Here is a 16,612-nt window from a genome sequence, read left to right on the forward strand (position 1 = left end):
GTCATTCTGGATAAGAGCGTCTGCTAAATGACTAAAATGTAAATGTAAAATGGGTGTACTGTGGATTACAATAACACTGAAAATGTGCAGATTTGTGCAGGGGGCACCTCGACACCGGTGACCCTGCACATTGACTCTGTTCCGATAACCCCTGTATATAGCCCCACTATTGTTATTTACTGCTGCTCTTTAATTATTAGTTATTCTTATCTCTTACTTTTTTTTAGGTATTTTCTTAAAACTGCATTGTTGGTTAAGGGCTTGTAAGTAAGCATTTCACTGTAAGGTCTACTACACCTGTTGAATTCGGCGCATGTGACAAATAACATTTGATTTGACTTGGCTCAGGCAGCCATTCTAAAGACATGATGTAAATATGAGCATGTGTATGTTCTGTTCACAACCCTGTCATTCAGGGTGTGGCTAAATGTATCTATCTATCCATCCAACCCACCCACCCATCTATCCATCCAGAGGGTAACCCTACCCCCTGTAATTACCCCCAGCCTGGCCTGGCCTAGCCCCGGTCTGGGCCCCTGTTTACCACAAATTAAGCCTGTCCTTTCAGCTCCCTCCCGTTTCCCTGATCCCACAGATAAGAGCAGCCGGGGAGAAGAAAGGAAAGAGTCTCCTCCCAAAGGCACAGACAGGCAGGGCTATAATCAGGCCTTTTGCAGCCTGGGGGTAAGGTGGGAGAACAGGTATGGGGTGGGGTGAGGGTCAGTTGTTAGAAGCAAGGTCACGCCCCCTTACAGCCACACAGTGACAGTCAGACCACAAACCTTTCCTCACTCACACAAGACCATGGTGATGTCATTGGACAGGCAGTATATCCACAAGGAACTGTGTGTGTGTGTGTGTGTGTGTGTGTGTGTGTGTGTGTGTGTGTGTGTGTGTGTGTGTGTGTGTGTGTGTGTGTGTGTGTGTGTGTGTGAGATCCCGCTGTGCCCCACCAAACTGTGTCTGAAAAGTGCCTGTGTTTTTATGCACCACAGTCTGATGGGTGGGGTGATTTCAGTTGTTGACTTGACCGATGCTAGAGGTTGAGGGTCTAGGTGAGAACAGAAGAGTAAATTAGACCTAAATACTCCACCATACATCTCCTTGGCAGCTTTGTGCTCCACATGCATCTGTCTCCCCTGTAGGCCTGCCACGGAGGCATTACGAATAGGAATAAAGATCTGGAGAAATGCTAATGGAAACCATTTGCAGGAGTCATCAGCGTGTTTTAGCGAAGCCATTTTAAGAGCTAGCGCTGGGATCTGTGAGCACCCCGCAATCTCAGTTAAAGACAGATCCATCATCCCTGGAGGGGGCCCTGTGTGGGTGTGGTGTGTGTGTGTGTGTGTGTGTGTGTGTGTGTGTGTGTGTGTGTGTGTGTGTGTGTGTGTGTGTGTGTGTGTGTGTGTGTGTGTGTGTGTGTGTGTATGTCAGTGTTTGTGTGTGTGTGTCAGTCAGTGTGTGTGTGTGTGTGTGTGTGTGTGTGTGTGTGTGTGTGTGCTGTGTGTGTGTGTGTGTGTGTGTGTGTGTGTGTGTGTGTGTGTGTGTGTGTGACAGTGTGTTTGTGTCAGTGTGTGTGTGTGTCTCTCTTGCTCTCTCTCACTCTCTCTCTCTCTCTCTCTAAGTTGGAAAGATGGGCTCCATGCCTGATACATGCAGAGACAGAGTTGATGTCATATAGGACACATACATTCCAGTAGTGACTCTGGCAGGGCAGTAAAATGGCAGCAGAGCAGTGTTAGGTTAGTGGCCATAATTCTACAAGGCAGTGTAGCCTATAGCACTGCAGTGTACTCGGCCATACAGTACATCTGTCTGTCCTCTCTCTCACACCCCTCTCAACCCCACTACCAATACACAGACTGCCTCAACGTTGTCATGGGTTGCAGGATCAAGTTTAGAGTGGACTGATAGGGTCATAAATCTTGTTTCAGTTTCCCAGAGGCAACCGTGATGAGATCCAGAGGGGAGCAGCAAGACAACCAGTCTAGGTTGCTGCAATGTTCCTGTAACCTTGGCCTATAAGGAAAATAAATCAGAAATACTTGTAGAAAATAGGCCTATACTATATAAGCTATCTATTGCACATTCTATTCATATTGTCATCATTATCTCCTTGGCTCCTATGTATAGATGGCAGGTGGCTCCTATGTATAGATGGCAGGTGGCTCCTATGTATAGAGGGCAGGTGGCTCCTATGTATAGCGGGCAGGTGGCTCCTATGTATATTGGGCAGGTGGCTCCTATGTATAGATGGCAGGTGGCTCCTATGTATAGAGGGCAGGTGGCTCCTATGTATAGAGGGCAGGTGGCTCCTATGTAGGTCATGGCTGATCAGTTTCTATAACAGGATTTAGTGATTTCTTAATGGTGTGATACCCCACAATGCAAATTGGCCAGTGTGTGTTGATCAATGACTTACTGTCTATTTAGTAGCCTATTTGTCTTTCTCAAAGTAAAAATACTCAATACTATGCAGACAATCGATAAATATATACTAAATCTATATCTTAAATTACAAAATGTAAGATGTCCATGAATTATTATTGACAATATAAACGAAATTGATTAACCTATTGCAATAGCCTATACCACAGTATAGGGAAAAAGTCTATAGTTGAAGCGACTCATCGAAGAAGCAGAATCCCGGAGAGGACCGTGTTTTAATAAGGCAATCATTCACTTTCAGATTTTGTTTCTAAAGTCTAACATGAATAATGACGTTATTAGAGTTAACTAACAAGGAGCCGCGTGGTTTTTCAAATGCATTAGCGGAGCGCTTTCTGTAAATATTTAATTCAAGCTATCACAGGTATGAGACCGATAGCCCTACGCACCCGGCACGTTGAGGAGAGATCAACTCAAGCTCAACATCAAAACAGCAGATACATTCATATTTGTTGAATATAAAGTTTGGTATACACTGGATTCGTCCTTTGAAGATAAATCACACGAGAAATGTTCAAATATGAAGATCTCATCATTCCAAAAAGGGGATTCATTCTGCAGTAGCCTAAGATTTTGTCCCAAAAATGACCGGTAGTCTACTTTCGATAGCATGTAAAATTTGAAAGAAAACTCACATTTTAACTGTTAATATAAGGAATAAATATTATGCAGGCTTAACGTCACTGATGATCCACGACTCCGAACTTGAAGGAGATTTTACGGGATCATTTTGCGTAATCTTTGGGTCGCTGCGGTATCCTACACTTCCAATGGTCTGGCAAGACAAATATTCTAGTTGTGTACAAACAAATAAATGCCATAGGCTACAGTTACCACCCAACACTGCACATTAATCTGCGTCTGAATTTGACTGTCCCTCATAAATATTTGAGAATTCAACTGCGCACTGGTCTTGCCGCTAGTGCGTACAACTTACAAAGCTACATTTATATAAAACATTGTCGTAATTTATATAAAATTCACGTATGGTTAAAAAGGCTAAACCGACCAGTGCTTCAGTCAGGTGTTCTAGGCGCCCGACCGTGGGCTACACGTATCTAGAAACGAAAGAACGGACAGCGGACCCTCGAAGCCACATCAGCGCGGTATCTGAATAAAAGGTTAAAAAAAACTCGAGACTTACCGATCAGCATCGTGCGTCCAGGACCGAATAGACGTCGCTCCAGCTCGGTGTTTCACAGCGCGTAAATATTACGCGGTATCCCCAGAAAAGAAGTGCATGCAACGACGCACAAGTATCGTGCTCCGCTCCGGGAGTTTAAACAAACACAACTAAAATAAACGACTGCTGTTGGGACAAATCCCAACAGATCCCAACTACTACAACTCAGAAGAATGATACACACGCTCCTCAATTAAAACCCATATTGATCTGCTGCTCGGCGTGGCCCGAAGGAGGCGAGGGAAGGGGAATGGAGAGATGAGGGGTTGCTTGCAACCCCCCCCTCTCTCTCTCTCTCGCTCTTTCTTTCTTGCTCAGCTGGCCGACATTTAACCTGAGCGGACAGCGCAAATGGGAAAATAAGCTGGTGTTATTTTAACAGTCCGCATAGCGCATATTGTCTCTTAGATAACGGTTCGGCGAGAACGGCTTTGTGAAACCGCTACAAGAGTAATGTCACTCTCCCTGATGGAGGGAGGAGCCGGGTCAAGATGATAATTGATATGTATCAATCACACATTTACAGCCACACCACACATCCCATTGAGTGGCTAAACGGTGAAAAATACAATAACGGAGCACTATTTGGAAAAGGTTGACTACTCCACCCCTGTGTAGTCCAACACTTCATGGGCACCTGGGTTGAACCCTGACCCTTAAATTGATGGAAAACGGTCACCCTAATGGAATTTGAGTATTGTCACGCAGCAGAATAGCGACAAGGCCCTGCTTGTTTACAGAGAAAAACGGAGAGATAGAGAGAAAAGGGGAGAGGAAGAGAAAGAGAGAGAGCATGAGAGAAAGAGAATGAGAGAGAGATAGCGAGAGAGTGAGAAAGGGAGAAGAGAGAGAGATGGATACACACACGCTGATAAGAGAAGTGATTCTGCTGCCAGCCAGCCAGCCAGCAGCTAGTATAAAACTACCACATCAGACAGACTGTACAGAGAGGGGGAGGCAGCAGAGAACTTGAAGCTATTAAAGATAAGCTTTGAGGGAAACTGGCTTCTCTGTGTGTATGTCATTGCAGCAGTGTGTGTGTAATGTGTGTATGTGTATGTCATTGCAGCAGTGTGTGTGTAATGTGTGTATATGTATGTCATTGCAGCTGTAAGTGTGCCTGATCTGAGTGACAGTTGCTCATATTCATCTGTCGCTTCTCTCTCTCCTTTGTGTCTTTCGTCTTTTGCCTTAGTGCAATGTTGTGGAGCCTGCCAGCGCAGCGTGTGTGTGTCTCTGTGTGTTCACATTTACATGGACTGAGTTTGTGTGTTTGTGTGTGACAGAGTGAGCTAGAAACCATGTATCTGTGTGTTTGTGCGGTGTGAGTGTGTTTAACTTTGTGTGTGTGTGTGTGTGTGTGTGTGTGTGTGTGTGTGTGTTTGTGTGTGTGTGTGTGTTCCTCTAAAGGCGGGAGAGGAGAGCAGGCTGAGCGCCTCGGTGTAGTGCTAAGCTCTACTGGAGCCTGGCCAAAGCACCCAGAGTGCTATCAGGAACTTAATTACACCATTCAATCGCTCCCTTGCTTTCCCTCTACCCCTTCCTCCATCTCTCCCTCTCTCTGCTCACCTCCCTCCTTCCATCCTTCCTCGTTCTGCTCTCTCTCTCCCCCAATCGGTGTCTCCATCTAATCTCTGACTTTCCTCTCTCTACCTCCATCTTGTTGCTCTTCGCCCTCCTTCTCTCTGTTCTCTGGTGTGAACAGAGAGAGGGTGATGGTGAAGTGTGCTAGGAGCAGGTAGACTATACGGGATACACACAGAACGTCAGAAGCCACAGGAGGAGTTTGGAATCAAGTGCATTTCCTCCACAGACTCCGGTGCTAGAGAAGAGTCTCCTCCGTCCCTCAGCTGCTCAGCAGAGGTTCCAGGGACGAGCACGGCTAGCCAAGGTGTCCTTGACTGTAGTGTATAAACCACAGTAGCCATGGACCCCCAGTTCTCATGGCAGACTGTGGGTATGGAGGGCAGCTGTACCAGCCTACTAGCCCTGCCAACCACATGCCAACCACTGTGCCAACCATATAGCCCACACAGGCATGAGAGAGCCAGGGCTAATGAGAGAGGCTGGCTCTCTGCTTTAGATTCCCCAGCCATGACACAGCCCACTGCCCTTCAGCGTTAGATAGAGAGCATTATGAAACAGGACTGCTAGTGAGATCAGTGTCTTTGCAGAGGAGTGCTGTTCAGTCAGACTGTGAGTCAAGGCATATCCACGACTCTACACAAGCACCCAGAAACAGGCGTCAGATTGTATGAGACCAAACACTAGACGCAACACCATCAACATCCACAGCAAGCCTCAACCGGGACAGAGTTGAGTTAGCCTAACCCAGGCTCGATGAAACTCCACAGGGCATAAGGGCTCTCTGTGACGGCTAGAGAGGTCACCACGGTGGAGTTGTGTTTGGGCTCCTCTTGACTATGATGGGCAAATGAGTTCAACTAGGATTGTTTGATATCGGAGGGGGAGTATAGTAGTGATGGTAGTGGTGTTGATAATAATACGGCTCTATGGGTGTAGCGCGGTGCCCGGCGGAGCCAGGTATATATGGTGATGAGGATGGGGGCCCTGGAGAGAGGAGAAGGTCAAGCTGTCACATTCCACTCCAGTGAAATGACATCCTCTGTAGCCCTCTGCTCCGCTGCTGGGCCGCTGATAACTGGCCTCAGAGTGTGTGTGCGTGAGTGAGTGTGTGTGTAGGGTAGAGCAGCACACAAGGGACCAGGAACGAGGAGGAGGACGGTGCAGGAGGTGATTAATTAACATGCAGGATCTGTACGGTGGCATGCTGTCAGAGACAGAGTGGTGTAGTGGGCAGGAGTGGCGAGGGTGGCGGAAGAGGTGGGCACAATGGGACGGTGTGACAGGGAGGGCAGGAGACACGAGGCGGGAGGGGGAAGATGTCCGGAATATTGAGGAATGTGTCACCTGGGAGACGAGAGCTCTGACATGCATTGAGAGAGATAGTAATTCTCTATGACATTTGAACAAGCTTTTACATGACTAATGACGAGTCCTTTTAGTGCAGGCTTCCTCATACCGTGTCAGCCTAACACAACTAGCTATCAGAGAGAAGAATGCAAGCACACTGTTGTATTTGGATGAAGACTTAGTAAAATCCAGCAACTTCTAAAGGGTGAAATCCATGTCTATCCATTAGCTACATATGCACAGCTATACACATCAACAAACTGCTACAAACACACATACTGTTATCTGTTGAGCGAGTCTTTACGTGGAGTTCCTCTTCTGTCTCTCTCCAGCATGCGGACAGCGGTGATCAATACATGTCAAGGTCTTTTAATGTTCACCTTTACTGTCCAATCAGTCCCAGGCGGGGGGCAGGGAGAAATCACACTGCTGGTTCGATTGGTGTGTGTGTTTTAAACTGCTACAAACTGTTACTTCTCTGGACTGATGGGTGTGTGTACTCGTCGTATTCTCTTTGGTTACGTATTGTTGTGTATGACAAACCCTATTCTACTACAGTATGTGCTGGATTTGTTTTGATTGGGAATATCATTGGACATAAGCCAGTGGATATGAAATGTACTACACATCATCCCACTATAGAAGCATAGAACTTACATGATACTCAGTTTACTTGAAACTATACAGTAAAGTTTCATTCTCACTTTTGACAACTGATAGGGGATGACTGACAGGTGGAACAACACCGATATTATTTATTCAAGCTACTTCCTTCTCCTCCTCTTCTTCCTCCTCTCCTCCAAGCGACTAGCGTCAATTAGGAGCAGGTCTGCCAGCTCTGCCAACCTGCAGTGGAGGGTTTCCGCCCAGATAATGTACGACAGCCAATGGAGATGAAAACAGCATGACGAGAAGCGGCTAGCTCTCTCTCTCTCTCTCTCTCTCTTTTTTTCTCTCTTTTTTCTCTCTTCCCGCCTCTCTCGCTCTCTCTCTCTCTCTCCCTCTATATGTCTCTCTCTAACTGTCTCTCTCTCTCTCTCTTTCCCGTTCTCTCTCGCTCTTTATGTCTTTCTCTCTCTCTCTCTCTCTCTCTCTGCCAAACAAACAAATTAATAGGAGAGTACAGAACTCCCTCAGAGCGGAACGGACTGACTGGTTTGACTGATGGACGGACAGAGAGAGGGAGGGTCCGGGAGACAGGGAGTTTGCTCTAGGGCAGGCTGACAGAGGGGAGAAGTGAGGCTGGGGGTGCTGGCAAGGGAACTGGAGTTTGCAAGTGGCTAAGGGTTGGTTGGATGCCGATGGAAGTGTCTAGAAATGTGTTTTGGAGGTGACCAGAGGGTTAAATTGTGAACCTGAGGCCACCGTGGAGCTGTGCTAGGCATGTGAAAGGGTTCAAATGGGATGGAGAGGAGGCATTTAACGCACCTGAGCCCTATGATTACCAGAGGGTTGGAGGCACCAGGTGCCCAGTGGCACAACAATAGCATCTGCTATCAGATTACTGGTCCTTAGGCCCACTGATTATTATCGTAATTACTGTATGGGAATAGCAATGATTGTGGCTTCGGAACAAATACCACCACTAAAACGAATACAACTAGTACAGCTGCTACTAGGAATGACAACAATGATAGAAGAGCATACTAGTCAGTTGTGACTACAAGAGGAAACAACAGCAAAGCTCCTGAGACTGGAGCAGAGTAGCAGGCCGGTTCAGATGAGTCTCAGTCTAGAAGAGTCCGAGAGAGGGAAGAGAGGAAGCTGTCATCACAGTATGAGGGAGGAAAGAGGGAGAGGAAGAGAGGGTGGATAGGGAGGGGTGGGGAGGGGAGGGAGGGGGCGATGCTGTGCTCTGACACCTGTACTCTACACCCTACAGGGGAGGGGACTCAGATGTACTGTTTAGCATGTATTTCACACTCAGTCACACACACAGAAAGACAGACACAGGGAGAAAAGGGAGTGAGGGAGAGAGATGGATTCTCCAACATAAATAAAACATCTGTTTGTATGTTTCATCCTGGGTTCAGACAGATTAGGAGGAGGGGGAGGGATGAGGAAGAAGAGGAGGAAGATACAGATATAGGATCTTAATTTGATCATTCTTTTGTTGCTGATGATTTCCCTGTACAGCCTTTGAAAAGGCGTCTTAAGTTTGTAATTTCCACTTTAAAATGTCAGACTGGATTTGCCATAACAAAAAAACATATCAACCCCTACAAAAACTGTCCATGAATTATAATCCACATAATAATTCAAATTTCCTGTTGCTGCAGGTTTATTTTCCTGTTGTAGCAAACTGTCTCAAATTAAGATCCTACAACTGTAGGGTGAAGGAGAGTGCCACAGATCAGACACGTGAGGTATTCTACAGACTACTCTTCCTCTCTCATGAGGATGAGATGGATAAGGAGGAGAGACAAAGGGAGGATCTCTACCAATATTACCATTCACAGTACCATCCTCTCAACCTAGAATGATGTATGTGCCCTACCTCTCAACTCTCGTCTCTCATCCTCATCTCTCCTCAGTTATCCCTCCATCCCTCTCTCTCTCTCTATCTCTCTCTCTCTCTCTGTACATCTGTCCTGCAGCCTCTCACCATGGTCCCTCTCTCCCCGGGTTAGTAGAGAAATGAATTATACAAACTGCACCCAGACTTCTGTTACTAACAGGACTTCATTGTGGCTTGCATATGTTTAATACCATGGCTAGATAGCAATCAATACTGTCTCTGTGCAGTGGCCTGCTTTCACTATATTGAACTGTGGTTTAGCAGACGAATCGTGCAGAGTTGGTCCAGCAGGATGGTGTAGAGCTTGAAGACATGGTTCTTGGTATTCTATAGCGAGGCATGCACATACTAACTAAATGAGGAATTATGTAGCCAAGCAATGACCTTCAAGTGCTCAGTCACTCTCATTAAAGCGTACAAATGAACTCTTTTCACTGGTTCCCGTCCTTAGATCTGTTAAGTTCATTTATGCCTCAAATAGAAGCGCAGCCATTAAAGTGCCATAAGGATGTTGTTTTCTATGTGTTTGGAAGTAGAGGTGCGTTCTCGTTACTGTAAAACAAATGGGGGAATCCTGTGGAAAGGATGAGAGGGGCATCTCTTTGTGTTATAGCAGTAAATGTGTCTACAGAGCACACACACACACACACACACACATACACACACACAAAATGGGTGGAAAAACATGCCAGTAAAAACAGATTTATATCAAAAGGCCAAGTGTTCCCGCATGACACCACACCTGGGTGCAACCACTATTCAAAACCATTTCAAATACTTGATCTGGGATCGATTGAGCTACCCTCGCTTAATGGACCGATATAACGGTCTCAAAACTGTAAACCCCACTCATCTGCACTCCAGGCAGGCTAGAACAAATGCTATAAGTATTTGAAAAATGTCAAATAGTAATTGAACCCGGGTCTGCATGACGCTAATGGAGCCATGTGTCTGAACAGAGAAAGAAAGGAGGGGGAATGACAGACGAAAGACGGAGTAAACGGAGAAGAGGGCAAGGGAGAAAGGGTATCAATTCATGTGAAGAAGAGAAAGAGTGAGGGATATCGAAAGTGAAAGGAGAGAGGGGCAGAGTATGCCAGAAAGTATGCATTGAGGATGGAGCCAGTGGAAACATTGGAGTTTCTCTCTGGTCTGGAAATGTTACAGTCTCTGACACACCTGAAGGTAAGCCTGGAAAATCTGTAAAACAAAGGGTCTATAAACGTGAGAGTGTGAGGTCAGCCCTGGAAAAACCCACCACACACACGGACACACACATACCTCCTCCCACAGAGGCCCTGTAACAGACCTCACCACTAACCTTTAACCTCTCACCTCTGACTAGCAGCTCTGAAGGAGGGCCGTCAGCAGGAGATGCAGCCTATGCTATTTGGAATCTGTATCTAGACTAGTCTGGAGACTAGAGCTGTGTGTGTGTGTGTGTGTGTGTGTGTGTGTCTCTGTTAAGAGTGGTAGTAGTGTGGAACAGGAGAACAATGGCACGGCTACAGAGATCTGGTGCCAGGCATGCTGGGATACATTTCACTGCCACTCAGCCTGAACAAATATATCAGTAGCTGTGGCGTGTGTGTTTCGTTCTCTCTGTCTCTATGTCTCGTCAGTGTGTGTGTGTGTGTGTGTGTGTGTGTGTGTGTGTGTGTGTGTGTCTTTGCCGTGCCAGGCAGGGCCATGGTTTCCGCCTCTGTAATCGTGAGGGCACACCGCTTCACTGGCTCCCCTCTCCTCCCTCCCTCTCTTTCCCCCTCTGACCACAGAGGGTCACATGGGTGCTTTGGGTGGCTTCACAGCACATCATTTCCTGTGGCTGGCTGTCGGCGGTGATCAAGGCGGCGTGGGCACCTAATGCTGACGAGCTGAGACAGCTCCCTCCCTTCTGACTGGGGGGCAATCTGTCTGGCACACACACACACACACACACACACACACACACACACACACACACACACACACACACACACACACACACACACACACACACACACACACACACACACACACACACACAGCAACAGTGTGAGCACCAATGCATAAACAATCCGTGTGTGTGTGCATGCATGCGTGTGTGTGTCTGTAACTGTTTGTGCATGCGTGAGAGTGTGTCCGTATCCGTATGCATGAGTAATATCTTTGAATAAAGATGCTTTTATAAAAAGCACGACTGTGTTTTTGCAAGTGAAAGAAAGTGTTTTCCGCCATAAATGCATTTGTAATGGATGTTCTGTATTGCCTGGAATCATTGGTGGGACTTATGCAGTCTGTGCGTCTATCTGTCTGTAGACTACAGCATACTCTGTCTGTCTGTCTGCATAATCTTCCTCTCTATCTATCCGTCCGTCTGTCTCTATCTGTCTGTCTGTTCCTGTGTGTCTGTAGTAGGAGGTTGTTGGTATTCTATAGCAAGGCGTGCACATATACCAACCAAATATACATTAAGTAGCCAAGCATTGACCTTCAAATAGTCCTCAGTCACTCTCATTATAGGTCACACAGTGTGACTACGTCTCACCTCATCACCCCCTGTAGGCTTTGGTGGTAAGGAGATGTGGAAACAGAGAGAGGAACAGAGATAGAGAAAGAGAGATATGGAGATGGAGATGGAGAGAAAGATATAGAGAGGGTGAAGGAGAAAGATATAGAGAGGGTGAAGGAGAAAGATATAGAGAGGGTGAAGGAGAAAGATATAGAGAGGGTGAAGGAGAAAGATATAGAGAGGGTGAAGGAGAGAGAGATATAGAGAGGGAGAAGGAGAGAGAGATATAGAGAGGGAGAAGGAGAGAGAGACATAGAGAGAGGGAGAAGGAGAGCGATATAGAGAGGGAGAAGGAGAGAGAGATATAGAGAGGGAGAAGGAGAGAGAGACATAGAGAGGGAGAAGGAGAGAGAGACATAGAGAGGGAGAAGGAGAGAGAGACATAGAGAGAGGGAGAAGGAGAGCGATATAGAGAGGGAGAAGGAAGAGAAAGATATAGAGAGGGAGAAGGAGAGAGAGATATGGAGAGGGAGAAGGAGAGAGAGATAGAGAGAGGGAGAAGGAGAGAGCGATCTAGAGAGGGAGAAGGAGAGAGAGATATAGAGAGGGAGAAGGAGAGAGGGATAGAGAGGGAGAAGGAGAGAGAGATATGGAGAAGGAGAAGGAGTAAGAGATAGAGAGGGAGAAGGAGAGAGAGATATAGAGAGGGAGAAGGAGAGAGAGATACAGAGAGAGAGAAGGAGAGAGAGATCTAGAGGGAGAAGGAGAGAGTGATAGAGAGGGAGCAGGAGAGAGAGATATAGAGAGGGAGAAGGAGAGTGATAGAGAGAAAGAAGGAGAGAGAGATATGGAGAAGGAGTAAGAGATAGAGAGGGAGAAGGAGAGAGATATGAAGAAGGAGAGAGATACAGACAGCGAGAAGGAGAGATATATAGAGAAGGAGAAGGAGAGAGTGATATGGAGAAGGAGAAGGAGAGAGCGATCTAGAGGGAGAAGGAGAGAGATATAGAGAGGGAGAAGGAAAGAGAGATATGGAGAAGGAGAAGGAGATAGAGAGAGATAGAGAGGGAGAAGGAGAGAGATATAGAGAGGGAGAAGGAGAGAGAGATAGAGAGGGAGAAGGAGAGAGATATGGAGAAGAAGAGAGATATAGACAGGGAGAAGGAGAGAGAGATATAGAGAAGGAAAAGGAGAGAGTGATATGGAGAAGGACAGAGATATAGACAGGGAGAAGGAGAGAGAGATATAGAGAAGGAGAAGGAGAGAGTGATATGGAGAAGGAGAGCGAGATCTAGAGAGGGAGAAGGAGAGAGAGATATAGAGAGGGAGAAGGAGAGGGATATAGAGAGGGAAAATGAGAGAGAGAGATATGGAGAAGGAGGAGAGAGAGATATAGAGAGGGAGAAGGAGAGAGAGATATAGAGAGGAAGAAGGAGAGGGATATAGAGAGGGAGGAGAGAGAGATATGGAGAAGGAGAGAAAGATATAGAGAGGGAGAAGGAGAGAGAGATATGGAGAAGGAGGAGAGAGATATAGCGAGGGAGAAGGAGAGAGAGATATAGAGAAGGAGAAGGCGAGAGTGATATGGAGACGGAGAGAGATATAGACAGGGAGAAGGAGAGAGTTATCTAGAGCGGGAGAAGGAGAGAGATATCTAGAGAGGGAGAAGGAGAGAGAGATATGGAGAAGGAGGATAGAGAGATATAGAGAGGGAGAAGGAGAGAGAGATATAGAGACGGAGAGAGATATAGACAGGGAGAAGGAGAGAGATATAGAGAAGGAGAAGGAGAGAGTGATATGGAGAAGGAGAGGGAGAAGGAGAGAGAGATCTGAGATCTAGAGAGGGAGAAGGAGAGAGAGATATAGAGAGGGAGAACGAGAGAGATATCTAGAGGGAAAAGGAGAGAGAGATATGGAGTAGGAGGATAGAGAGATATAGAGGGAGAAGGAAAGGAGAGAAAGATATGGAGAAGGAGAGAGAGATCTAGAGAGGGAGAAGGAGAGAGAGAGAGGGAGAAGGAGAGAGAGATAGAGAGAGGGAGAAGGAGAGAGAGATAGAGAGAGGGAGAAGGAGAGAGATATAGAGAGGGAGAAGGAGAGAGATATAGAGAGGGAGAAGGAGAGAGAGATATGGAGAAGGAGAGAGAGATCTAGAGAGGGAGAAGGAGAGAGAGAGATATAGAGAGGGAGAAGGAAAGAGAGATCTAGAGAGGGAGAAGGAGAGAGAAAGAGAGGGAGAAGGAGAGAGAGATCTAGAGAGGAAGAAGGAGAGAGATAGAGAGGGAGAAGGAGAGAAAGATATAGAGAAGGAGAAAGAGAGAGCGATATGGAGAAGGAGACAGATCTGAGATCTAGAGAGGGAGAAGGAGAGAGAGATATGGAGAAGGAGAGAGATATATAGAGAAGGAGAGAGAGATATAGAGAGGGAGAATGAGAGAGATATGGAGAAGGAGGAGAGAGAGATATAGAGAGGGTGAAGGAGAGAGAGATATAGAGAGGGTGAAGGAGAGAGAGATATAGAGAGGGAGAAGGAAAGGGATATAGAGAGGGAGGAGCGAGAGATATGGAGAAGGAGAGAGAGATCTAGAGAGGGAGAAGGAGAGAGAAATAGAGGGAGAAGGAGAGAGATATAGAGAGGGAGAAGGAAAGAGCGATAGAGAGAGGGAGAAGGAGAGAGATATAGAGAGGGAGAAGGAGAGAGATATAGAGAGGGAGAAGGAGAGAGAGAGATCTAGAGAGGGAGAAGGAGAGAGAGATATAGAGAGGGAGAAGGAGAGAGAGCTCTAGAGAGGAAGATGGAGAGAGTGATAGAGAGGGAGAAGGAGAGAAAGATATAGAGAAGGAGAGAGATATAGAGAACGAAAGAGAGATATAGAGAGGGAGAATGAGAGAGAGAGATATGGAGAAGGAGGAGAGAGAGATATAGAGAGGGAGAAGGAGAGAGAGAAAAAGAGAGGGAGAAGGAGAGGGATATAGAGAGGGAAAAGGAGAGAGAGAGATATGGAGAAGGAGGAGAGAGAGATATAGAGAGGGAGAAGGAGAGAGAGATATAGAGAGGAAGAAGGAGAGGGATATAGAGAGGGAGGAGAGAGAGATATGGAGAAGGAGAGAGAGATATAGAGAGGGAGAAGGAGAGAGAGATATGGAGAAGGAGGAGAGAGATATAGCAAGGGAGAAGGAGAGAGAGATATAGAGAAGGAGAAGGCGAGAGTGATATGGAGAAGGAGAGGGAGAAGGAGAGAGATATCTAGAGCGGGAGAAGGAGAGAGATATCTAGAGAGGGAGAAGGAGAGAGAGATATGGAGAAGGAGGATAGAGAGATATAGAGAGGGAGAAGGAGAGAGAGATATAGAGACGGAGAGCGATATAGACAGGGAGAAGGAGAGAGATATAGAGAAGGAGAAGGAGAGAGTGATATGGAGAAGGAGAGGGAGAAGGAGAGAGAGATCTGAGATCTAGAGAGGGAGAAGGAGAGATATAGAGAGGGAGAAGGAGAGAGATATCTAGAGGGAAAAGGAGAGAGAGATATGGAGAAGGAGGATAGAGAGATAGAGAGGGAGAAGGAGAGAGAGATATAGAGAGGGAGAAGGAGAGAGAGATCTAGAGAGGAAGAAGGAGAGAGAGAGATAGAGAGGGAGAAGGTGAAAAAGATATAGAGAAGGAGAAAGAGAGAGCGATATGGAGAAGGAGAAGGAGAGAGAGATCTGAGATCTAGAGAAGGAGAGAGATATAGAGAGGGAGAAGGAGAGAGAGATGTGGAGAAGGAGAGAGATATAGAGAACGAAAGAGAGATATAGAGAGGGAGTATGAGAGAGAGATATGGAGAAGGAGGAGAGAGAGATATAGAGAGGGAGAAGGAGAGAGAGATATAGAGAGGGAGAAGGAGAAGGAGAGAGAGATATGGAGAGGGAGAGGGAGAGAGAGATATGGAGAAGGAGGAGAGAGATATAGCGAGGGAGAAGGAGAGAGAGATATAGAGAAGGAGAAGGAGAGAGTGATATGGAGAAGGAGAGGGAGAAGGAGAGAGATATCTAGAGCGGGAGAAGGAGAGAGAGATATGGAGAAGGAGGATAGAGAGATATAGAGAGGGAGAAGGAGAGAGAGATATAGAGAGGGAAAAGGAGAGAGATATCTAGAGAGGGAAAAGGAGAGAAAGATATGGAGAAGGAGGATAGAGAGATATAGAGAGGGAGAAGGAAAGAGATATGGAGAAGGAGAGAGATATAGACAGGGAGAAGGAGAGAGATGTAGCGAAGGAGAAGGAGAGAGTGATATGGAGAAGGAGAAGGAGAAGGAGAGAGAGATCTGAGATCTAGAGAGGGAGAAGGAGAGAGATATGGAGAGGGAGTAGGAGAGAGAGATCTAGAGAGGGAGAAGGATAGAGAGATATGGAGAGGGGGAAGGAGAGAGAGATATGGAGAAGGAGGATAGAGAGATATAGAGGGAGAAGGAGAGAAAGATATGGAGAAGGAGAGAGAGATCTAGAGAGGGAGAAGGAGAGAGAGATCTAGAGAGGGAGAAGGAGAGAGATATAGAGAGGGAGAAGGAGAGAGAGAGATATAGAGACGGAGACAGTGATATGGAGAAGGAGAGAGAGAAGGAGAGAGAGATCTGAGATCTAGAGAGGGAGACAGAGAGAAAAATTGGGAGAAGGAGAAGGAGAGAGATATAGAGAGGGAGAAGGATAGAGAGATATGGAGAAAGAGACGGAGAGACAGATATAGAGAAGGAGAAGGAGAGCGCAATATGGAGAAGGAGAAGGAGAGAGAGATATGGAGAAGGAGAAGGAGCGAGATATAGAGAGGGTAAAGGATAGAGTGATATGGAGAAGGAGAAGGAGAGAGAGATATAGAGAGGGGGGAGAGAGATATGGAGAAGGAGAGAGATATATGGAGAAGGAGAAGGAGAGAGAGATATGGAGAGGGAGAAGGAGAGAGATATAGAGAGGGTAAAGGATAGAGAGATATGGAGAGGGAGAAGGAGAGAGAGATATGGAGAAGGAGGATAGAGAGATATAGAGGGAGAAGGAGAGAAAGAT

At 46.5% G+C, this 16,612-nt stretch overlaps 1 protein-coding gene across 2 annotated transcripts in view; it reads right to left on the bottom strand.

Moving 5' to 3' along the window:
* LOC106601020 (zinc finger protein 385C) overlaps positions 1-16,612 on the bottom strand; it is a 206,870-nt gene that overhangs the window by 78,472 nt on the left and 111,786 nt on the right. The window contains exon 1 of one of the 2 annotated variants that reach the window (XM_014192871.2): positions 3,593-4,080. The exons of the other annotated variant lie outside the window; for it this stretch is intronic. Coding sequence (XP_014048346.1) covers positions 3,593-3,602 — 10 coding nt within the window. The 5' untranslated portion in view covers positions 3,603-4,080. Of the gene's footprint in view, positions 1-3,592; positions 4,081-16,612 lie in introns of those variants that run through there. 2 annotated transcript variants of the gene reach the window in all.

The sequence above is a fragment of the Salmo salar genome, chromosome ssa03 (assembly GCF_905237065.1).
Source record: "Salmo salar chromosome ssa03, Ssal_v3.1, whole genome shotgun sequence".
In the NCBI taxonomy this organism is placed as follows: Eukaryota; Metazoa; Chordata; class Actinopteri; order Salmoniformes; family Salmonidae; genus Salmo; species Salmo salar.